Genomic DNA, 24,590 nt, shown 5'->3' on the forward strand with positions numbered 1-24,590 from the left:
AAGGATCTGGTGTTTCAAAGCGGAGAAGATTTCACCGAGCGAGGAGGCAGGCCAAGCGGGAGATTGCTGCCGAGATGCAGAATCGGGCGACGCGTTTTGAGGAGGAGTATTACAACCTCCGGGCGGCCGATGCCGCGGTAGGCGATTTTCGCGAGTGTCGCGGATCGGTTGGAGCTCTCACGAGGACTCAGCAGAGGGATTATGTTTATAAAGAGGAGTTGAGCCTTATGCAGGATGGCATGAAGGACAATGTCCACGCTGAGTCGCTTGTTCCCCCTATCGAGGAAAGGATATGGGGGCTCTGGGAGCCGATCCCAGTTTCTCCTGACACGGTGGAGGTCGCGACCGAAGCGAAGGGAGGTGATGATGAGGTAACTTATCCGACGGAGTTCGGAACTTCGTCGTCGGATGAATTTATCCTCTACTGAATTTATCGGGAAAATGTTTTTCCCTTATCTTTGTATTTCCGTGGCCAAGTGTGGCCGTTTTATCTGTTTATGCCGCGACCGTAGTAGGTTGCGTAATTTTATGTATTTCGGGACTGGCCTTTTAAGGCTTCGAATCCCCGCCGCCTTTGTGCGGCTTTTATATAAATATGAAGTAAGTTTTCGGTGATTTGCGTTTTATGATCTGATTTAAACTTTCGCCAAGTGTAGAGGGCAGAATGCGAGTAGTCATTTCGTATTCTAACTCTTAATTTGCCGCTTGGTCCGTATGCTACTTTCTAACGAGCGTTTTAGGTGTAAGCGGTAAGAGACATATTTTGGGATCTCGTATTTGATTCTATGTCCTTGAGATGTTAAGTGCCAGCAAGACTGGGCTTAGGGCAAGACCTAGGTCTACTCTCAGCTTCAAAGCTATGCAATGACTGATCGGCTTCCGTTTTGCATGTTTGTGATTTTGACCGGATTCGTACCGTTTTAAAATCCGCGAAGTGTTATCGGTTTATATGATTTGTCTAGGTATGAATCGAGCTACTTCCTTTGCGAAGTGCTGGACGAAATTTCGATTTTTTTATATAGCGCGCTATGGTATCCTGGTCGGATGTAAGAGGATCTTGTGAAAAGATCTGACTAAAATTTGTTTAAGTGAAACGTTTCTGTATTTGCCTGTCGGGGCCAATCGACAGGTTTGTTTTTGTTTTTAATGTCGCGGGCGGACTATTTCGTTTAAAGTCGCGGATGGACTATTTTGACGGATGATACGAACTAAATATTTTTAGTAAAAATTGCGTCTTGCGTTTTCTTGAGGATACGTTTTTCGTTTTCCGAAGTGTTTATGTGTTAAGAATCGACAGATTGAGAAAGTAATTTTTATTAAAATAGTTTCAAAAATTTTGAATACAAATGCGGTTTTTTTTTTTGTGGGAGGATACGAGTATACGCACCCACTCCCCCCCCCTTTTTGGCGAGGGGGATAGCTGAACTCGCCGGGTTTCGACGGGCTGCCTACGTAACTCTTTCGAGGATCAAGCCATCTCATAGTTCTGTTTATGCCGCGAGTGTGTTTACTCGTCGGTTGGTTTTCCGTTGACCGCTTTAGTTGCGGGGTCGACGTTCACCTCGGGATTTTCCTCTTCCCGCTGAGTTGTGATGTTGTCTTCGGAGTTGGGGATGGTTCCGATCTCCGTATCTGCTTCCGCGGGAGATGTCTCTTTGTCTTCGGTGGAAGGCTGAGTTCGCTTGCGTTTAACCGTAGAGGTCGTCGTGATCTGTCTCAACTTATGCTCCCCTAGGAAACAAAGTCGCGACTGTTTTTGACAACCCCAGATTGCGGCGATTCCAGTCCTGGTTGGGAATTTGACGCCCAAGTGATAAGTCGAGGGAACGGCCTTCATGGCGTTTAGCCATGGAGTTCCCATGATTGCGTTGTAAATAGCCGGGCTATCTACCACCGCGAAGTCAACTATCCTGGTAACGTTTTTTGCTATGACGGGTAGCTGAATCGGTCCCAGGGTCATGGACGTTTGTCCGGAGAAACCGTGAGCGGTTTTGGTACCGGTGTGACTTCTCTGAGCTCGACGCCCATCCTTCTCAGGGTATCGCGGAAGATTAGGTTTACCGTGCTTCCGGTGTCGATAAGTATTCTTGCGACTTCGAGATCTCTTATTACGAGATCTATGACCAAGGGATCGCAGTGAGGTTGGTCGATTCCGCAAGCCTCTTCTTCAGTGAACGTTATCGAGGTGTTCCGTCCGTCTCGAGGAGGCGACCGTGGAGGATACTTTGCTGTCGACTCGGCTTTTCGTTGGTAGGCCTTGATGGCCGAGACCGAGTCCTTGCAGTACTGGGATCCTCCCATGATCATGTTGACCCTCCTTCGGGAATTATCGTTTCCCCTATCGTCCGGTCTTCTCTCGCGCTTATCCCCCGCCTTATTTTTCGGTGACGAGTTCTCCGCGGGAGGATTCTTGTTGGTTTTTGGCGGACGGTCGGAGTCGAGGATTAGATCCTTGACGCTGGTTACTCCAGAGAGTTCTCCAGCAAGCAGCTTCGCGGCCAGCCTCGCCCCTACGACTTTGCAGTTAGCTGTGGAGTGACCTTCGGTCTGTTGGAACTCGCATGATACGTTTTTGTCGTAACTCTAGTTACGGTTCCACGTATTTCCCGAAGTCCTGCCCTGCTCCGGATTGATCGCGTAATTGTGCGCACCTTGGAGTTCTTCCCCCTCGTGATGGACGTACTTGTCGTTACGAGAAGTTTTCTTCTTTGATTTCGGATCCACGTCTTTCGAAGAGTTCCTTGTCGGCTTATGTTTTAGCGACAAGACCTTCGGCTCTTCTTCGATCATTATGTAATCCGAGGCTTTGTGGAGGGCATCCTGGATCGTGCGAGGTTTCTCGAGCGTTATCCACTTTCTGAACTTCGATTTGTACCAGAGCGCCTTCCTAAGGGCATCGATGGCGACTTTGTCGCTGATTCCGCTGACCTTCTCCATGATCAGTTTGAAACGGCTTATAAACTCTCGGAGGGTCTCGCCCTCTTCCTGAGTTAAGCTCCAGAGATCGACATAAAAAGTTTCTCTATCAATGAACATAGAGTACTTGAGGAGGAATTCCGACGCGAGTTGGCAAAAGCTTCCGATGGAGTTTCGCTTCAAATGGGAGAACCATTCGAGCGCCGCACCTTCGAGATTTTCGACGAACAGGCGACAGTAACCTGCGTCTTTCTCGCTTTCCCTAAGCCTGGCTCTTCCCATAGTGATGTGGAACGCCTGGAGATGCGCCTTTAGGTCGGTAGTACCGTTATACATCGGTATATTGAGTTTTCCTGGATTAGACACCTTAGTTTCGGAGATCCGCGCGGTGAAGGGCGTTTTACTAGCCACCTCGAGTAACCTGTCGATTTCTGGGGCAGTTGATACGCCCTGGATCGAGCACCGACCTGTTTGGTTCTAGGACACGTCCCAAGGTGGCGACCTTGCCGACCAGCTAGACCTAGCCGAGGTTTTCTTATCAGATTATGTCAGTTCCCTTATCATCTATGCAATCTTGGACGAGCTAAGGCCAGCTGATGACACTTACATGGACGAGCTGATCGAGCTGAATCAAAGTGACACTTACCTAGCTGAGCTGGATGAGCTGAATACTCAAGTTAGCTGGAGTGACACTATAATGGACGTGCTGAGCTGGACTAACACTCACCCGGACGAGCTGAGCAAGTTGGTTCGATCTTCCGAGCTGGTTCGACCACCAAACCACATGAGAAGCAACAGAGACATATGTTCATTGTTCGAAGCATATCTTCTAAACCATGATGTCTCTTCGCGTGAAACTACCTGGAGAATGTGTTCAACTCAATTATGGAACTCCTCGAAGAAGATTCAGATCAAACGGAGTTCATATGAGAGAGTTATCCCATGTACAAATCAGGTGATGTTCAGTTCCCGCGAATTCAGTCATGTGCGGATTCAAGATGGATTTCGACCAGGCCTCAATGGGACATGTCTTGGCCCATTTCAGGAGTATATTCTTCACTTTTCCAAGTCAAGGTCGTGGCTACATCAAGAGACAGTCAAAGTTTCAGTAAAAGACTTTATTTAGGATCAAGTCTTTGTTCTATTTTCAATGTCTTGTTTTTAGCACATTCTGCTTTGGATTTCTACAACTTGTAATCCTATAAATAATGCCTAAGAGCCACGAAATAAAGCAGATTGTTTTCCCTTTTTATGAGTTTTTACTCTCTGTTCTTTGTCAAGAACATTTCTAGTTTCTTTGGTGTGGTTAGCTCCAAACAAACACCTCCTTCTCGTTGGACCGGTGCGTCACATCCGGCAACAGATCGAGTTTGCTTCCTTGTCGGACCTGTGAGTCATATCAGGCGACATTCAAGCACCTTGGCAGTATCATTGGGTCATTCCGCAACCCTTTGTATCGTCATTCATTCCATCATTTCTCCATCGGAGATCATATCCCTTCGTACCGGTAGAGTGATCAGATTTAGGGTGTATCAAGTGGTATCAGAGCCACTCTTCCGGTAACTCTTTATCATTTCATCTTCTCATCTTTCCATTTTCTTCTAAACACTTCTTCTTCTACCTTTCTTGAACCCGGGCCCCTCATTACCCACCATATTTAAAAAAAAAGATCTAAGTTTATGCTGTAAAAAAAAAAAAAAAGAGAAAAGTTAAAAAAAAAAAAAATTTCAAGTTTGATTTGTTTTGTGGTGTGGTGGTGGAAGAGAAAGTCTGCTGGCCGAAGAGAAATCCGGCATTTGAGGTGGTTAAGGCGGGTTCCCTCTAAATCTCTTATCTTTCTATCTTTAAACACTTTCGTTTGTTTGGATCTACCCGTTGGGGATTCCTAGAGTTGTTCTTCTTAGAACTTTGAGTATAAGACTTTGAGTGCACACTTTAAACTGAGATAAACACGTGTGTGGGTGAGGATCAAACACTTGAGTGTGTGAGGTTTTTATCTAACGTTTTGTGTTTAAGAATTTTCAGGAATCATGAGCAGTGAGGATGAAAGGAGCCGACCAGGAAATTCTTTTGTTGGTTTATCTAACTTGCAGATGAGGAAGATCAATGATTCTGTTGCTAACCTTATACATGCAGGTCTAGAACAGATCCATCAGAAGCTGGACAAAATTCAAGGTGTCCAACAGACTCGTCCTAGACCCGCAGCAAGGAGAGAACGCCCTAGGCGGACCAACCGATCCAATGATGATTTTGGAGAAAGAGAGTTCCCTGATGGCGACAGCAAGAGCCAAAAGAAGAGCACATACACACATGCACCTGTAGCTGAGCCATCCATATTCATCAGTGAAAAGCCCAAAGGTAAATCTGAATGCAGCTTTGAAGATCTAATAGATTTTTCAGATTCATTACCAATTTTTGATGAATATGATGATGAGCCAATTGAAAGTCTGATGAATTGTGAGGATACTTGTGATTTTCCTACTCCTGAATCTGAGTTGATGCTTGATAGTAAACTAACCTGTTTTGAGCCGGAGCTTCCGAGCAGTCTTGTTCTTAGTTCACAGGATTTTGAGGAAGAGCCATTCAACCATCCACATCATGGACGACTTCCTGGCACTAGGACACCTTTGGATGATGATCTAGGTCCTATCTTTGATGAGGAGGACGAACCTGGTCCAGTCTTTGATGAGGAAGCAACAAGCATCACATCCATCGCTATGGAGAGTCATCTATGCTTTGGTCCCGGCACATCTCCTCCCCCTTTGTCTCCTGATCTTCAAAGCACTGTGAGAACTCTGATTTGCTTAATTCTCTGCCTGACATGTTTGTCAAGATTAGTTCTCATGATGTGACTCGTTTTGGTCTTGACAGGATGAAAGAATTTTGTGTTTCAAAATCTGTTTTTGAAAACATAATTAATTTTTTAAAAATTTTTAAACCTGATGAACTTCTTGATCAGCAATGTTTTCAAAATTTCAAAGGCAACAATTCTGGAATTATTTTGAGCTTTGATCAATTCTTGGAACATAACAAAGGTTTTCATTCTCTTGAAAAGTCATTTGATCATAATTTGCAACAAACCAATTTTTGTGTTCCAAAATCTTTTGATTCATTTGTTTGCAAAGGAAATGGCTTTAATATGAGTTCTTCTAGGCATGAATTGATCACTGGTGTTTCGATTTCATCTTCTTTGCCTTGGACGAGTTCTTGCTTGAACAGTTGCTGGAAAATAAATCACTTGAAACTGAAACCGATTTTTATGATCTTTATTTCTGTGATTTTATTTGCAACCTGATCTTGTATGTTTTGAAATTAATAAAGCATGGCATTTTCTGAGATCATTTTGTGATAATTATGCTGTGTTGAGCCTTGATGATATTGTGGTGTACAATACTTTCTTTGAAAATCATCTTGATCCTTTGAAATTTGATTCTGAATCTAAATTTAAGCTTGTGTGTTCAGATTTTTGGAAAGATATGCACGTTCTGAAAATGTCTAATATTGTTGCATGTCTTGAGAAAATTATGGTCTGTAACATCTATTTTGATGAGCATCTTAAAAGGCTGAATTGTGTGCTACTTGTTCTAGGAAAAGATATCTTGATTTTTGATTTAAACAAGTATCTCTCTTCCACATATGATCCTGGTCTTTTAGTGTTTGTTTTGAGTATCCAGGAAAGACAGGTTAAGCCTCTGAGAAATGAAAGCATTGACCGTGCTCAACTGATGCGGCCATCAAACCAGTGGTTGAACCAGAGGTCAACCAAGCAGTCCAAACCGGCCACTTTGGAGGTACCAGCGACATAGGTCCAGTACACGGCGTATATCTTGACAACCAAAAGGATTTTTGGAGTTAAACAAACTTTAATGGATTCTACACTCAAGAAGGAGTCCAGCCCAATTGGAATATCCAGAAAAGCTTACTGTACCAAGGAGTTATGAATTTTACAAACCAGAGGTTCCCCAGCCCATCCATCTGCGAGTACCCGACTTTTGAAGGAGATTCAAGCCCAATGAAGGAGCGGCCTGAACCAAAACCGATCATAGGATTCAAGAGGAGTCTCTCATATTTCCAGGAAGCCCAATATCAGGAGAAATGGCCACGGAATTATGAAGTTATGCCCAATTTGCCAGAACCGGTCAAACCAGTTCTACACTTGCCTCAATTGGAAGCTAACCGGTTCAATCAGCTTCAAACCAGACATTGGCGTCCAGGAGATCATTCCAACCAATCAGGAGGTATTGAAGAAGTCTTTAGCTACACCAGAGCCCAGGAGATTAGTTGGTTGAATGAAGAGTCACTTAAATCAAACCGGAGCTATTTATGGAAAGATTGGACAATCTATCGGTTTGATCATTTCCAACCAATTCCAATCCGACCAGAAGACATCAGGACTAAACCAGGACGTCCAGGAGACATTATAGGAGTTCAAGAAGAGTTCCATGAGTTCATACCTTGCACCAGCCCCCATTGGATCAGGAGGATCCACACTTACACCAAAACTGCCTTATTTGGAGATTCTTGCAATAAAGCTCCAACAGCTCTTTCTCTTCAGATCAGGCACGACTTCAGCTCATTCCAGACAGTAAAGAAGATTCCCAGGAAGCTCACTTATCCCCTTAAACCATCCAGGTTCAAGAAAATATCAAGATACAAGATCATCTCTTTGAAGAGAGCACAAATCAAGCTAAAGGCTAGTTTCATGGAGCCATCAAAGCCTTTTCTTCCAAGACTTATGTTTCGATTTATTTTCTTTTCTTTTGTCATTTTTAGACTGTTAGATAGTCCCAAGGTCGAGCCTATATAAGCTCAGTAGTTGTCTTTGTAATAATCACCCTTGAATTTATGAATGAAAATGCAGTTTTCTAGTTTTCTTAAAACTATTGTTTGAAGTCTTTTGAGTTTGTGAGAAGCAGCTCTTGAGCAACCAGGCTTATCAAAGTCTCCTTTCACAGAGCTTTGTGGTGTCTATTCAATCCATTTCGTCCATCATCCCATCTGGTTGAGAGATTCAATCAAACCTTCATCCGCAAATCCACTTCAATCCATCATTTGATCAAGCTGAGAGTGATACACATCCAGCAGCTTGATTCCACCATATCTATCATTTATCTTTGTTTATTTACTCTGATTTATTCTTCATATCATTAGCATCTTATTCATATTTCATTTGTTTCTGTTTTGCTTCATAAAAACTCATAAAAACTCATAAAAATCTATCTTCTTTGTTTTCAGGTTGAACCTCAGTTCATCAAGTCTTATAGTCTGATTTCCAGGCTGTATCATTTGGTATCAGAGCTCAAGCTCCTGACTAAGGTAATATCTATCCTTGCATTTCATATTTGCTTGCATTTGTTTTGTCTTTATAAATCAAAAAGCCATAAAAAACAGTTTCTGCATTTTTGTGTTCTTGTTGCATTCAAAAAAAAAAATTATAAAAAGAGGAAGACAAGTTTATTTTCGGGTAGATCATCTAGGATTCAAGTTTTACTCATTAGTTTGTTTGCATTCATTGCCCAGCTCCATTTGCCATTTTTTTTGTTTGATTTTGTGCATTCATTTCAAAAAAAAAAATCTGCATTTTGCATTTATTTTGATTCTTGCATTGAAAAGTTTTCAAAAAAAAAATCATTGTTAGTTTCTATTTCCATATTTTTTCTTTAATTGTGTTATTAGCATTCCATATTTGTTTTATTTCGAGATTGCATCCAGAAAACCAAAAGAAAAATAATTTTTTTGCATAGTTGATTTCATTTCGGTTCATATTTGCATATTTATCGGTTTAGTTTTAGTTAGCTTGCATTGGGTTTATTTTGGTTCAATCAGATTTCTCTATTCTTCACTTGATCTTGAAAGTGGTTTCAGGAAGCCATGGTAGGAGAAGCACACAACCAATATCAGATGGCCAAAAAGAACCAACATTTGACAGCTTTGCAAGAGGTTGAACAGATTGCTCAGTTGAGGAAAAGAAGAAAGGCACAAGGCCAACGTCCACAGCCAGGAGAAAGAAGATTTGGAGATACACCAGAGGCTGTCGATGTCGAGCCCAAGCCACCAGATCCTTCAAGGATCAATAAAAATCCAAATTCTAAAACCCCCAAACTTAATGTTGTTAATTCTCATTTTGATTATAACTCTTTTGCTAATAAAGTTGAACTCTTTAAATTTTCAGGAAAAAGAGGTTATCTTAGATGGGAGAGAAACCTTGATGAATGGTTTCATTACAACAACATCATGAAGGAAGAGAGGCTAGCTTATGCTACTGATCTACTTAGAGAAGAAGCCTTCAAATGGTGGGTACAAGAAGAAGATGATAGGAGGTTTTACAAGGAGCCAACTATCAAAACGTGGAGAGCTCTTAAGGAAGCCATGAGACATGAGTTTGCACCAGAGTTTACAAGTTCTGAAATTAAGGAACTTTATCCAAGGAGGTATCCAACTCATGGTTCCAAAGAAGTTAGAAAAGTTGTTGCACAAGAGAGTAAGAGAGGCTGGTCTCAACATGCCAACTTGCAACCAAACCAGGGGCACGCCATTGTCCAATGCCTAGACCAGAAAAGTGACATCCCAAAGGCCATGGAGAGTAGAAGTGTGATACACTAAAAATGAATCCTTGCTACTGCCAAGTTAACATTTGCAATTGTAGTACTTGAGATTCAAATCCAGAGGACCAGTCTACACTCTAGTTCTATAAGTTTCAGAATCAAGCTAAGAAGAAAATATGATTTGGTTGAAATAGGCGATAGTAAACAAGCAAATTAAACACGAGATTGATTCAATTAAACAAAAGCTAGCCTAGGGTATTTCATTGGGTGTTGAATTGGAGCAAAACAATTATTCAAGCGCGATGAAGTGCTTTCTAGAACTCGGATCACTCAGCTGGAACACTCCACTATCGTGGTAGTGATCGCTTTGCAGATCGATCTCACCACCTAACTGTCGTTGGGATGAGGATCGATTGCAAGCTTTAGAGAACAGGTCCGATCAGTTCACTTACCACCCTAATATCTACTTTCGCTGATTAGGGATACTAAGCTCATTCAATACATGTCAAGTTATCATCCTAAGCGGTTAACTAGGTGATGAACTAGTGATCTAACATCAAGTGATCAGTTTAATGAAAGCAGTAAGAACAGTATGAATGAAGAACAGTTATGGATCGCTTATCTATGTTTAGCTCATGTCTCAACACCCTAAAAACCCTAGGCGAGCAAGGTCACTACTCGATCATGATGCACATAAACAAAGACATAGATCCTGAATAAAATTGCATAAGAACAGAGTATGAAACAATAGGGTTCAGATGATCTTCTCTATGAGAGGATGGATTCTTCTCCCTTACAAGTTGCAGATCGCAATACTCAGTGTTCTCTTGTAAAAACTAGCGTAAGAAAATAGAAAATAGATAGATGGCGTTTTATATGGAGGCGCCAATCAGAAGAAAAGAGACTAGGGCAACAGGGCTTTAATTCCCGAAATAGGAGTTTCCATATTCGTCTGGAACAATCTCCGAATCACTCCGTCTGCTTGTTCCGCTTGAGAGAGAACAGTCTCGGGACTGTTCTCTTGAGTGTTCTCCGCAGGAATGCTCCAAAAGGACTTCTTTTCATCAGGCACCATCTCTTCTTTCTTCTGCTAACTCCAGACCTGTAAAAGGTCAAAAAGAACTAGACTGACACGAATTAGTGACTTGAAACAAATGAAAACATATATACAATGATGTGAAAACACCATATATCAATTCCCCCAGACTTAGATCCTTGTTTGTCCTCGAACAAGGCAAGTACTAAGAACAGGGAGAAAGGTTTGAAAGCGTGGGAACTCGCTTATTCTCAGCAACCATACTCTTACCACAAATCTCTGAACCATACAAGCTGTAGATTAGGACCACACACACTTAATGAGAACCCCCCTGATCGCTGTTCGAAGATCGTCTCCTTACTCTACATCTCAACCTGAAAAGGCAACACTTTCGAGACAAAACTCCTTATGTTCAATTAAGATCAGCGTGAGCTTCTTGTCACAGGCTCTTCTCAGAGAGAACGGGCTAGGTATAGAACAGGTTAACTTTTATGGTGGAGTTTAAGAGTGTTTAGGGTTTACCAAGAGCGGGTGCAGAATATCGCACAAAATGGTCGTGAGAGGACGGCTCCATTGAGGTCCACAGTCCTTACTCATCTCTGCTAATCGGACTGCTCTCGGATAGATCGATCATAGGACTGCTCTGCGCAATTCAACTTCCCCTTCAGAACACTTCACTGAAACCACCATTACTTTTTCAACTTCCCCAGTGGCATGCATCATAGATTCTTCCCCTTCTCGTCACCAGTAAATCAAAGCAAAAACAGAAATATATATATATATATATATATATATATATATATTTTTATATATATGTACTGAATTACAAAATGCTGGGGTGACGAGCAAGGAGGTAACAAGTGATGTACATGATGCCACTGGTGATTCATTCTGGTCTGTTCTAGCCACTTACATCTCGTTGTTCTCCATGGTATCGGAACAGGCACCTCGGTTGTTCTGCCTGCTTCCACTGTGTGAGCATTGATGAGTAAGAACTGCGTCGATCCTTTCCTCTCCGACCTTTTTGCACATATCTGCACATAAAGTACTAGAAAAGCAAATGCATGAGGGTGGAATTAAAGGTCAGGGTTCAAGGTGGGAACTAGCTAAAGATGAGCTAGCCACTCAGGAACAGCAAGAGGGATAAAAATCAGATAAGAAGTCCTGAGTGTAGTTCTCATTCTACCCTGATCTAGTGCCCATGACAAGAAGAATTAAAGTCCAGATTAGGTTCAGATAAAGTGGAGTTAAGTCTGCCCAGTGTAACCTGATCGGTATAGAACTTCTGGAGTGTCAAATGAGATAAGGCAGGGTGTTCCAGGTCCATGTGTGGGTCTTTCACCACTGCTAAGGTCACTGAATAAGAAGGTTAAAGCACGAGGTGGTTAAAGAGCATCACAAAATAAGGTCCTGATTCCCACAATAGTTTTGACTGACTCGATCCTAAAGACTGACTCGATAAAAACATAAAAATGACACAAGGACTGACACAAGCGAATATAGTACAATCGCTCCCCCAGACTTAGTTCACACCATCCCTGGTTGTGAAAATAAATCAGAGGAAGCTGAAACAAACCAAACAGAAGCAAATAACATGAAAAATAAATAGTTCAGATGGATAAGACAAGGGATAGAAATAGTCCTTTCGGACTCAGTCTGAATCGCCGCTACCAGAGTGACCAGCTGTCCTCCTGTTCCTCGGCAGTCTCTCTGCTCCAGTCGATGTTCCCGCGTGTTCCTTGCCTGGGTGCCTTGTTCTCTGCGGCGTACGCTCCTCCTGCGCTCCAATGCAGCCGCCTGTGATCGCTCTGAGTATCCTCTTCATGAGGCTGTTGTTCTTCTTCTGTGAATCAACCATCCAGCGTCTGTAGGCGTGATCATCAGTCACATCAGTGAAGTGCTCCAAGTCATACTCACCATCAGCCGGTGGAATCACATGCTCCATATCATCCATGTCTTCATCATCGTGCTGAACCGGTGCCTTCGGATCATCGCAGAGGTGCTCTTCAGCGAGTGGGAACACTATGTTCTCCAAGGATAAGAAGTCTGTGAACCCAGGCATAGGGAGCTTGCAGTACAGAGGGTTCCCTTCTTTATCCTGGAACCTGTAGGTGGTCTCGTCGCGCAAGATGTGGCATGCGATCAGGTAAGGAGTATCGATGTACTCTATCGCAGAGACGACCGTGTAAGAGCTGAGGTTGATGTTGAAGTGCTGGAACAAGGGTGTGAGCAGACTGCCGCAACGATCCTTCTTATCATCAGTCCGAACCAGTGTGTCTCTGCGGTCAGCGAACATGGAGATGAGATGATACCCTGGGTTGGTCTTGACTTCCTTGATCGGGGTGATGTTCTCTCTGTGCATCTCATCCTCAAGTCCCGTGTAGAGAACCTGGAGCTCTCCATTCGTGATCTTGGAGGTGTACTCCTTCGCGAACAGGACATTGGACACAATCTTGGCGATGATCCGGATAGCAGGGTTCCGGATCTGCGACTGGTAGGCTTTGCGAGAGGTGAACTTGCCGGCTGCGATGAGATCCCAAAAGGTGTCTGCCGGCTTGAACTTCTTTTCCAGTGAAACCCCCTTTGGCGTGTCTGCAATCTCGAGCAGTGTGTTCAGATCGTTGAGAGAGATGGTGCAGAACTTGCCATCAGCCATGAAGGAGAAGGAGCAGTTCTCGTATGTAGGCGCATTGGGGTTCTGGTAGGTGATCTAGCACGTCGCGAGCACTTGCCTGACAAATCTGGTTACAGAGCATGGGCCTGGTAGCAGAGAGGCATGATTCCCATAGCTTGCATCGTGTCGAACACCTCAGTATCAAGGCCTATAGTGCCTAGTGTTGGCTGGTGCACGAATCGGGTGGGCAAGATCTCTGCTAGGAGGAGCCTGTTGTATATCGCTGCCGACTCCTTGTCCCATCCCTCAACGTTGAAGTCAAGGAGAATCGGATCATTGAGGTCGATGGGCGCTCTCTCAGTCTTGTTCGGCCACAGGTACCCAGGTGGAGCACTCGCGGCTGGAGAAGCAGTGCTCTTGGTGGCTCTTGCGCATCTTTGGAGGCATCTACAAGACAAAAACAAAATCCAATATCAGCACAGTTCGTTGGTTGTTTTAGAAACGATGGAACAATCCAATCTTCTTATTTAGCCCAAGTCCATCGATTACTAGACAACCTACACAAGCCTCAATCCCAACAATACAAATCGCAAAGGCCAATAAGTACAAGTAACAATCGGTTCTTATTCCATTCAAAATCAACCATGAATTCAATCCTAGTAGCAAATATACTATCAAGAGCTACAATCTAGGATGAAATCGCAAGCATAAAGGAAAAAGAGGATCCAAGAAATCACTCCCAATTCGCGATTTGCATGCGCAAAGAGGGGGAGAGTTCTTGTCCGATTACCTTGATTGGAGAAGTGAATCCTGCAAAACAACCCAGTCTCAAGAGAATCCCAAGAGGTTAGAATCAAAATCGATGAGAAAGAGGGAGATGAGAGTTTGCGATTTTAGGGTTCTAAAAAGGGGGGGGGTGTGCGGCGAGAGAGATGAAGTGGGGAAGTGGAATGTGTGGGTTTTTAAAAACCAATCAAAACCGTTTCCCCTTCCTTTTTTTTTTTTTTTTTTTTATTATTATTTTTTTTTTTGGTTCGAGAACTTATCTGGGAACAATCGGCGGAACAACCGCTGGAGTGCTCTCCTGGAGTGATCTCGAATTTTCTTGATTTTTCAACCTGCAAGTTAGTTCCTAGAAAGATAAAGACAAAAAGAAAACAATATTTACACTCACCAGTGGGTTGCCTCCCACCAAGCGCTTGTTTTCTGTCACTAGCTTGACTTCAATGGACCGATTAGGCTTGAGGGAGATCGCTTAAAGGTGTCTCTACCCCTTCAGCGATTGTTGTGTCAGCAAGATATGGCTTGAGACGCTGACCATTGACAACAAATTCTCTCTTTTGTGTCCAGCAACACAACAGCTCCATAAGGGCGAACCTCCTTGATGGTGAAAGGTCCAGACCATCTAGATTTAAGCTTTCCAGGGAACAGCTTAACCCGTGAATTGAAGAGTAAGACCTGATCGTTCGGAGCAAAGCTTCTGCTGATGATCCGCTTGTCGTGGAACGCCTTGGTCTTTTCCTTGTAGATCTTAGAACTCTCATAGGCCAGATGCCTGATCTCCTCCAACTCGTGGATCTGAATGGTTCGCCTCTCCTTGGCAGGTTTGATGTCGAAGTTGAGTAGTTTGACAGCCCAAGCCGCCTTGTACTCTAGCTCAACAGGTAGGTGGCACGCCTTGCCATAGACCAGATGATAGGGAGTGGTCCCTAAATGGGTCTTGTAGGCTGTTCTGTACGCCCAGAGAGCATCGTCAAGCTTAAGGGACCAATCCTTGCGGGTGGTGTTGACAGTCTTCTGCAGGATGTTCTTTATCTCTCTGTTTGAAACTTCCACTTGACCACTTGTTTGAGGATGGTAGGCGGTTGCAACCTTGTGTTTCACACCATTCTTGCTCAGCAATCCTTGGAACAACTTGTTGATAAAGTGAGTTCCACCATCGCTTATGACCACTCTAGGCACTCCAAATCTTGGGAAGATGATGGAGGTGAACATCTTGGTTACAACTCGCGCATCATTGGTTGGACTAGCAATCGCTTCTACCCACTTGGAGACATAGTCCACAACAACTAGGATGTACTCATTCTTGTGTAAGACTGGGAAAGGTCCCATGAAATCGATCCCCCAGCAATCGAACACTTCAACTTCCAAGATGTAGTTCTGAGGCATCTCGTTTCTCTTGCTTATACTCCCCATCCTTTGGCATGAATTGCATCGAGATATGAAGGCGTGAGCATCTCTGAACATAGTGGGCCACCAGAAACCGGCTTGGAGGATCTTGGAGACAGTCTTGAAGGTGGCAAAGTGACCAGCATAAGAGGAACCATGGCAGTGGTGAAGGATCCCTGGAATATCAGCCTCTGGAACACATCTCCTGAAGATCCCATCCTTGCCTTGCCGATAGAGATACGGCTCATCCCAGAAGTAGTGCCTTGCCTCCCTTAGAAATTTCCTCTTCTCATTCCCAGTGAACCTCAAAGGCTCTTTCTCAGCTGCCAAGAAGTTGGCAATCTCAGCAAACCATGGAAGGTTCGGGTACTCCTTCTGGATCACTGCAACGAATGCTCCTTCTACGCGGGAACAGTCCTTGATGGCAGGTGACGACTGCTCCATGTTGCGCAGACCAATCGCATTGACGTACTCCATCGGTTTTTCCACATCAAGAACTGTCTCATCTGACACTTTCATCCTGGAGAGATGATATGCTACTCCATTATCAACCCCCTTCTTGTCTCTTATCTCTAGATCAAACTCTTGGAGCAAGAGAATCCATCTTAAGAGCTGCGGTTTAGCATCCTTCTTCGTGAGTAGGTACTTGAGAGCCGCGTGGTCTGTGTGCACAATCACCTTTGATCCAACCAGATAGGATCTGAACTTCTCAAAAGCGAACACAATGGCAAGGAGTTCCTTCTCTGTGGTTGCGTATCGGCATTGAGCTTCATCCAAAGTTCTGCTTGCATAGTAGATCACGTGAAGCTTCTTGTCTTTACGCTGGCCAAGGACTGCTCCCACTGCAAAATCACTTGCATCTGTCATGATCTCAAAAGGGAGATCCCAGTCTGGAGGTTGGACAACTGGTGCACTGACTAGAGCTCCCTTGATCGTGTGGAATGCGGCTAAGCAGTCACTGTCAAAGGCAAACTGAGCTTCCTTGCAGAGCAACCGATTTAGTGGTCTCGCGATTTTAGAGAAGTCTTGGATGAACCTCCTATAGAAACCAGCATGTCCCAAGAAACTCCTGATTCCCTTCACTGAAGTTGGTGGTTGCAGACTCATCATGACCTCGATCTTTGCCTTGTCCACCTCAATGCCTTTCTCGGATATCTTGTGTCCCAGAACAATCCCATCTCTCACCATGAAGTGGCATTTCTCCCAGTTCAGCACCAGATGCTTCTCCTCGCATCGCTTCAGCACCCTGCACAAATTTGACAAACAGACATGAAAGGAGCTTCCATAGACGCTGAAATCGTCCATGAAAACCTCCATTATGTCTTCGATCAGATCAGTAAAAATCGACATCATGCATCGCTGGAAGGTCGCTGGAGCATTGCACAAGCCGAAGGGCATCCTCCTGTATGCATATGTTCCATAAGGGCATGTGAACGTCGTCTTCTCCTGATCATCTGGGTGGATGGGAATCTGAAAGAAACCTGAATAACCATCAAAAAGCAATAGTGATGGTGGTTAGCCAATCTCTCAAGCATTTGATCAATAAAAGGAAGTGGGAAGTGATCCTTACGAGTCGCAGCATTCAACTTACGAAAATCAATGCACATGCGATGACCAGTAACTGTTCTAGTGGGGATCAATTCATTATTTTCATTGGTTATCACAGTGATCCCACCTTTCTTAGGCACTACATGCACATGACTAACCCACTTGCTATCAGAGATCGCATAGATCACACCTGCTTCTAGAAGTTTCATTATCTCTTTCTTTACAACATCTTTTAGATTCGGGTTTAACCTCCTCTGATGTTCTACAGAAGTCATCGATTCATCTTCCAGGTGTATTATATGCATGCACAGATCATGTGAAATGCCAGGTATGTCAGCTAGAGAATAACCCAAAGCCTTACGATATTTTCTCAGCTCACACAAAAGCAGAGCAGTCTCTGCATTGTTCAGGTCAGCATTCACAATGACAGGATATGTAGAGTTGGGTCCAAGAAATGCATACCTGAGTCCCTTGGGAAGGGATTTGAGCTCTACCTTTGGAGCTTTCAGCTCGCTCCATGAGTCATCGGTCTGGGCTGCCGGAACAGACGGGTTCTGAGGCGCGGTTGTTCCAGTCGCTGTGCTGGAGTCACTGTTCTCCCCCAGACTTAGATTCGCCACCATTCTCTCCATACTCCTGGCTGAATCCAGGAATTTGGCATAGGCATCAGCATCAACACTTTCCAAGCTCTGCTCGGCTTCAGCTCTGACTAAGGCGAGTTCAAGTGGATCCTCGGTGAGAATCTCCTCGATCATTCCTTCATGCGGCTCTAGCGGATCACCATCTTCTTGGACAGTGAAAGTTTGTCCATCCAGCATCGGCTTCTTGAGCATCTGATCCATCTCAAACTTCATCACAATATCTCCAAGGTGGAGATCAATCTTCCCTTGTCGGACATCAATGATAGCTACAACAGTGCAGAGGAATGGCCTGCCTAGGATCAGGGGATCATTGGAGTGTTCCTCGACTTCCAGAACAACGAAGTCGGCAGGAACAATTGTGTTTCCAACCAGAACTTGAAGATCTTCGAGGATTCCAACTGAGGACTTCACAGATCGATCAGCAAACACCAGTGACATCCTGGTAGGCTTGAAGTCTGTGTATCCAAGGCGCTTAGCCACAGTGTATGGCATGAGGTTTATGCTCGACCCTAGATCAACTAGTGAGCATGAGAAGAGTGTTCTGCCAATCTGAACCGAGAGAACAAATTTTCCCGGATCACCCAACTTCTTGATCCTTCTGTTCTGGAGCACCGCGCTGCACTCCTTAGAGACAATCATGAACTCGCTGTCATCAGATATCTTCCCAGAGATCAATCCCTTGACAAAGCTACGCATGGATGGTATCATCTGGATCGCACTCATCAGAGGGAGCTTGACAGTTAGGTCTTCCAGCATCTTCCTGCACTTTATCTCTTCCTTATCCTTGCGTTTAGCCTTAGCTGGAACAGGGTAGGGCACTTTCGGTACATACTGACGAGCAGGAGAAGGTGCTGCAGTCGGTGGAACAACCCCAGCGGGTCGCTCTGCTTCAGGCGGAACAGTCTCAGTAGGTTGTTCTGCTTCTTCCTCATCTGTGGGTACAGCTTCAGAAGGCTGATCCGACTCCTTCTGCTTGCCTTTCTCAGCTTATGTGAATCTCCTGGGGTCTAGATCAGGCAGTTGCTTTCCACTCCTCAAACCTACTGCATTGCACTCCTTGGGGTTCTTGTCTGTTTTTCCAGGGAGAGTGCCTTGTTGTCTCTTCACATTCTCAGAAGTCTGAGCAATCTGAATATCCATCTGTCTCATATGGCTTGAGACATTGTCATACTTCACACTCAGATCATTGAACATATGATTCATCCTGGTGTTGATGTCGTTTGTGACCTGGTTCAGTGCTTTCCCCTGGATCTGCTGTCTTTGGAGCAGTTGGCTCATCATATTGGCGAGGCTCTTCATGTCATCATGCGAATTGATATTACATGTATACGCACACCAATTAACCTAATGTGCACACTACCACAATCGAATGGTATGTCGATGTAGCACTTTAGGATCGAATCCACAGAGACCAACTCTTACACTTTATTTCTATTGGATCAAAATCAAGCTAAGACAAATATGGGGTTTTGATTTAAGTAGTGACGTGCAAGTAAAGTAGATGATTGCAAAGAGTAAATTCAATTTAAAGAGAAGCCAGTCTAGGGTTACTTCATCGGGTGCTAAAACTTGTGAGCTAAACAATTATTCAAGTGCTAATAAGAACAGTCTAGAACTCGGATCACTCAAGTAGAACAGTCCACTGTCGTGGTACTGCTCCCTATGATGATCGATCTCACCGTCTAACTGTCGTTGAGGTGAGAAGCGACAACAAGCAATAGAGATCAAGTCCGATAGGTTCACAGAACACCCTAATATCTACTTTCGCTGATTAGGGATGCAATGCTCATTCAAAACAGATCTAGCAACCTATTACACGGTTAATGAACAGGTTAAACCTATGATATAACATTAAGCGGCCAGTTTAATGCAAGCAATAAGAACAATTATGAATGAAGACAATCGAGTGATTCACTTATCTATGTTTAGCTCACGAAATCAGCACCCTAGAACCCTAGACAAGCTAGCCGACTACTCAGCCATAGCAACTGAGAACACAAATATAACAGATGAAGAAAACATGCTGAATCAATAAAATAAATGAGATAGGGTTCAGGATTCTTCTCAAGAGTGTAGAGATCCTTCTCCCTTTACAAATAAGTAAATCCCAACAATGGAGTCTTAGGGTCTGTTTCTCTATGAAAAGTAGCGTAGAATAGCGTAGAAAAATAGAAAAAGAAGTTATATCAAAAGCCACAGGCGGCCAGAGAGAAAAAGAGGATAATTAGGGCAAATCCCGAGATGTTGTATTTTCCTTATTTGTTGGGAACAACCGCGGGATCACTCTGTCTGCTTGTTCCGCTTGATCGGGAACAGTTATCAGACTGTTCTGCGTGAAAATCACCAAACTACATTGTTTTCTGCTTCTTTTGTTCCAGCAGGTCCATCTCCCATCCAGTGCAACTCCAGACCTGTAATGACTCGAAAAGGACTTGAAAGACTCGATAAAGACTTGAAAACCAATTAGAAAACATATATACAATGATGTATAAAACACCATATATCAATTCCCTCAGACTTAGATCCTTGTTTGTCCTCGAACAAGACCAAGTATCAAGAACAGGGAGAAAGGTTTGAAAGTGTGGGAACTCTCCTATTCTCAGCAACCATACCTTAACCACGAATCTCTGAACCATACAAGCAGTAAACTAGGACAACACACCCTTACCAGAACCCCACTGACTGCTGTTCGAAAATCGGCTCCATACTCTACATCTCAAACCTGAAAAAGCAACACTATCGAGACAGAACTCCCTACATTCATTTAAGAGCAGCGTGAGCTTCTCATCACAGGCACTATTCAGGGTAGACGGGCTAGGTGTGGAACAGGCTAATTTTATGGTGGAGCTAAAGAGTGTTTAAGGGCTACCAACTTTTCGTAGTGGATGCAGGATATCGCGCAAAATAGTCGTGAGAGGACGGCTCCATTGATGTCCACAGCCCCTTACTCGCTTTGCTATCTCAGGAGCGACTGTTCTTTTCGTTCGAGAACAATCATCAGACTGCTCCGCTCATCTGTCTGCTCCTCATCCCTTCATATTGATACCCACTCTTCTGCTCGACCTTTCCAGTGGCTCATGTATCCTGAATTCTTCTCCTTCTCCATCACCATATGCTAAATAAAATGAAAGATAGATTTTTTTTTTTTTTTAGTTTAATTTAATTTTTTTTTTTACAAGTACAAAAAGAGATGGTGAGGTGACGAAGAAGGAGGTAACATGTGATGTCAAGGATGCCACTGGTGGTTTTGATTCAAATCATTCTGGTTCTCCACCCATGTTCTTGAACAGCTCATTGGTTATGGAGTGCTTGCTCCCTTAATCTGCTTGTTCTCCTTTTGACTGAATCTGCGCAGCAGTAACGAGTAAGAGGCTGCGTCGATCCTTTCCTCTCCGACCTTTTTGCACATATCTGCACATATAACACTGAAAAAACAAATGCATGAAGGTGGAATAAAGGCTAAGGTTCAGGGTGGGAACTAGCTAAAGATGAGCTAGCCACTCAGGAACAACAAGATGGATAGAAAGAATAAGAAGTCCTGAGTGTAGTTCTCGTTTCCCTGATCTAGTGCCCATAACAAGAAGAATTTCAGTCAAGATTAGGTTCAAGTTATTTGGAGTTAAGTCTACCCAGTGTAACCTGATCGGCTGAGAACTTCTGGAGAATCAAGTGAGATATGTCAGGGTGTTCCGGGTCCACATGTGTGTCTTTCGCCACTGCTAAGGTCACTGAATAAGACAACTAAAGCACTAGGTGGTTAATGATCAACACAGAATAAGGTCCTAATTCCCACAAAACTTTGACTGACTCGATCCTAAAAACTGACTCAAACTGACTCAAGAGAAAAACAAAAGAAAGAAACGAGTTAGTAAACGACAAAGACCCTCCCCCAGACTTACTTCACAACGTCTCGGTGTGAAAATCAATCAGAGAGAAGGTGAAAACAAGAATTTACAATTTTTTTTGGTCGAGATACTTACCTGGAGCGGGTGCTCCGAAAAATTATGGGTGTTCTGTCGCCAGATTTTCACCTGGGCGGTTGTTCTTGGCTCCTGCAGAACAGGGAGCTCCGTTTCTGCAACCCATAATTTTTCGAAGTATCTCGAATTTTTCTGTTTTTTTTACCTGAAACTCAATAAACTAAAACGAAAATAAGGAAACAAAAACAAAACCAAGTTATATTTACACTTACCAGTGGGTTGCCTCCCACCAAGCGCTTGGTTAAAGTCACTAGCTTGACTTGGTGACATGGATCAGTCGGGTTGAGCACGAGGGCTTGTTCCAAAACAAGCTCCACAATCAGACATGTTCAGCTTCAAAACTCTGCTCAACAACCCTTTCACAGCAGCTTCTCCTTTCTCTTTCAGCTCATCAGTGTGAATAACTCTGACTTTAGAGAAAGGTTTAGAGGTACCCTTGCACTTTACCTCATACTCAATGGATTTCTCATCACACCAGTTAGGTGTCAAAGTCATAGTAGGATCTCCTTTGACCCTTTTCTTCTGAACTTTCTCTTTCACCCTTGCATTTCCACTGAGTTTCTTGGTATCAGTGTGAGGATCTCCATTCAGGACTTCCTTGAACTCACTGTTTTTACCAAGCTCCTTCCTTGGAACAACCTTCAGCTTTTCTCCACTGAACACTGAGATGCAAGAGGCGTGTAATTTTTGAAATCTGGTGGGAACAGCCTCATAGAAGATATTCTTGTTGATGTGGGAGAAGGAGACTCTCTTATTAGGCATATCAACGATTGCTCCCACTGTAGCCATAAATGTCCTTCCTAAGATCAAAGGCATCTCATGATCCTTGTTCATCTCAACAACCTGAAATTCAGTATGGAGAACACAGTCCCCAACTTGGACAGGAAGGTTGCGAATGGTGCCATAAGGAACTGCTCTGGAAGAGTTTGCAAAAGTCAGAGTCACCTTAGAAGGCTCAACATCAGCAATGCCTAACTTGTCTATAATCGCCTTTGAGACAAGATTCACACAAGATCCCGAGTCACAAAGAGCTTCCTCAAATTCTACTCCAGCAATAGAACATGGAAAAGCAAATTTTCCAGGGTCATCAATCTTAGGCAACACCTTCAGGTGTCTAGGTGGAATCGGATAGGGAACCTTAGGAACATAGACTCGCACTGGTGGAATATCAGTAGATCCGTCGGGAGCGGGAGCAGTCGCGGGAGCAGTCGCGGGAGCAGTCGCGGGAGCAGTCGCGGGAGCAGTCACTCTAATATGACATGTATACACACACCAATTACATGTATACGCACACCAATTAACCTAATGTGCACACTACCACAATCGAATGGTATGTCGATGTAGCACTTTAGGATCGAATCCACAGAGACCAACTCTTACACTTTATTTCTATTGGATCAAAATCAAGCTAAGACAAATATGGGGTTTTGATTTAAGTAGTGACCGGCTGTGCAGCTTGCTGATTAACCGGCTGTTTCTGGCTGTGGAATTGGGCATTCTGAGATGGGTTAAGGACAAAGGTTCTTCCCTGATTGCCATAAGGCCTTTGGTATCCATTGTTCTGACCCTGGTTCCCTTGAGCTTTATCGTCTGGTTTAGGGGCATTGAACAGGTGGGGATTGTTCCTCACGTTAGGGTTCGGGTGATAGTTCTTGAACTGCCATCCTTGCCCATTCACATAACTCACTTCATGCTGATCCTCAGCCGACTGATCCGCCTCTGATGTGCCTTCCGCGGTAGCTTTATCCTGTGGGGATTCTTCCATGATGAAGACCTGGTTCTGGTTACTCTTAATCAGCTGATCGACCTTGGCAGAGAGCTCATCAATCTTGCTGTTGTCGATGCTCTTCACCTTCTGAGTGCGATCAGTCTCGCGGTTATTGTCAGCTGAGCTTGAGGCCATGTTCTCAATCAACTCGAATGCACCTTGAGTGGACTGAGTCATGAAGTCTCCCTTACTGGCTGAGTTCAAAGCGTTCTTGTACTCCCAGCCTACTCCATCGTAGAACACTCCCAGCAGATAGTCTTCCTCAAAACCGTGATGTGGGCACTCTCTGCGGTAGACATTGAATCGCTCCCAAGCATCACAGAACGGCTCGTCCACCAATTGTTTGAAGGTCACGATCTTCTGTCTCAGAGCTGCCGTCTTTGATTTCGTGTAGAAGTGGCTTAAGAAGGCCTCTCGGACTTGTTCCCAAGTTGTGAGTAATCCCGTGGGTAGTGAATCAAGCCAGCGAGCAGCTTTCCCATCAAGAGAGAAAGGGAACAGAGTACACTTGATGTAATCGGGTGGTACTCCATTCGCTTTAGTGAAACCACACATCTTCTCAAAGTGCTCGATGTGGTCCATCGGTATCTCAGCAGGAAGGCCATTGAAGATCTTCCTTTGCACTAGACTTATCAAGGCTGGCTTGATCTCGAAGTCTTGCCTAGTGCACGGTGGAGGGGTTATGGCAGATCGCGTAGCAGGCAGATTACGCAGTAAGTTTCTCTGGCCGATCTGGACCACTTCCTCCTGTTGGTTCTGCTGGTTTGCAGCATTCAGAGCAGCTTGCTCGGCAGCAGCTTGCTGCGCTTGGATCGTCTGCTGCATCTGCAGCATCTGCTATTGCATGAGTGCAAACGCAGCAGTGAGATCATCTGGATGATCACCCATGTTGGTGTTCGTTGATCTCGGCTGTTGACGGTTCTGTCGTTCCAATCTCGCTAGTTCCTCGTTGGTAAGCTGATGCAATGGTCCTTGTGCGTTGCTCCGAGTATGTCTACTGGTCATGCACCTGGATCATCAGCTGTAACAAAGAAAATAACACGAGTTAGATGTCTTAGACTAGATATGAAACTGAAAATTAGAGGTAAAAAATCTGGTCCCGTCGCAACGGCGCCAAAACTTGATACACTAAAAATGAATCCTTGCTACTGCCAAGTTAACAGTTGCAATTGTAGTACTTGAGATTCAAATCCAGAGGACCAGTCTACACTCTAGTTCTATAAGTTTCAGAATCAAGCTAAGAAGAAAATATGATTTGGTTGAAATAGGCGATAGTAAACAAGCAAATTAAACACGAGATTGATTCAATTAAACAAGAGCTAGCCTAGGGTATTTCATTGGGTGTTGAATTGGAGCCAAACAATTATTCAAGC

General features: G+C 44.0%; 1 protein-coding gene and 1 non-coding gene across 2 annotated transcripts; one reads left to right on the forward strand and one right to left on the reverse strand.

Annotated features, from left to right (window-relative positions):
* Nucleotides 1-1,956: 1,956 nt before the first annotated feature.
* LOC130500110 (uncharacterized) lies at nt 1,957-3,252 on the reverse strand. Its single transcript, XM_056994821.1, has 2 exons — nt 2,770-3,252; nt 1,957-2,547 (listed from the first exon to the last, which is right to left on the reverse strand). Exons 1-2 carry the CDS (start codon nt 3,250-3,252, stop codon nt 1,957-1,959), a joined length of 1,074 nt encoding a protein of 357 aa, XP_056850801.1.
* Nucleotides 3,253-23,482: 20,230 nt separating this feature from the next.
* On the forward strand, nt 23,483-23,589 carry LOC130500503 (small nucleolar RNA R71). The gene has a single exon (XR_008939125.1). It is a non-coding gene; the product is annotated as a small nucleolar RNA R71 (small nucleolar RNA).
* Nucleotides 23,590-24,590: the final 1,001 nt, after the last annotated feature.

Source organism: Raphanus sativus, chromosome 9, assembly GCF_000801105.2.
Source record: "Raphanus sativus cultivar WK10039 chromosome 9, ASM80110v3, whole genome shotgun sequence".
In the NCBI taxonomy this organism is placed as follows: Eukaryota; Viridiplantae; Streptophyta; class Magnoliopsida; order Brassicales; family Brassicaceae; genus Raphanus; species Raphanus sativus.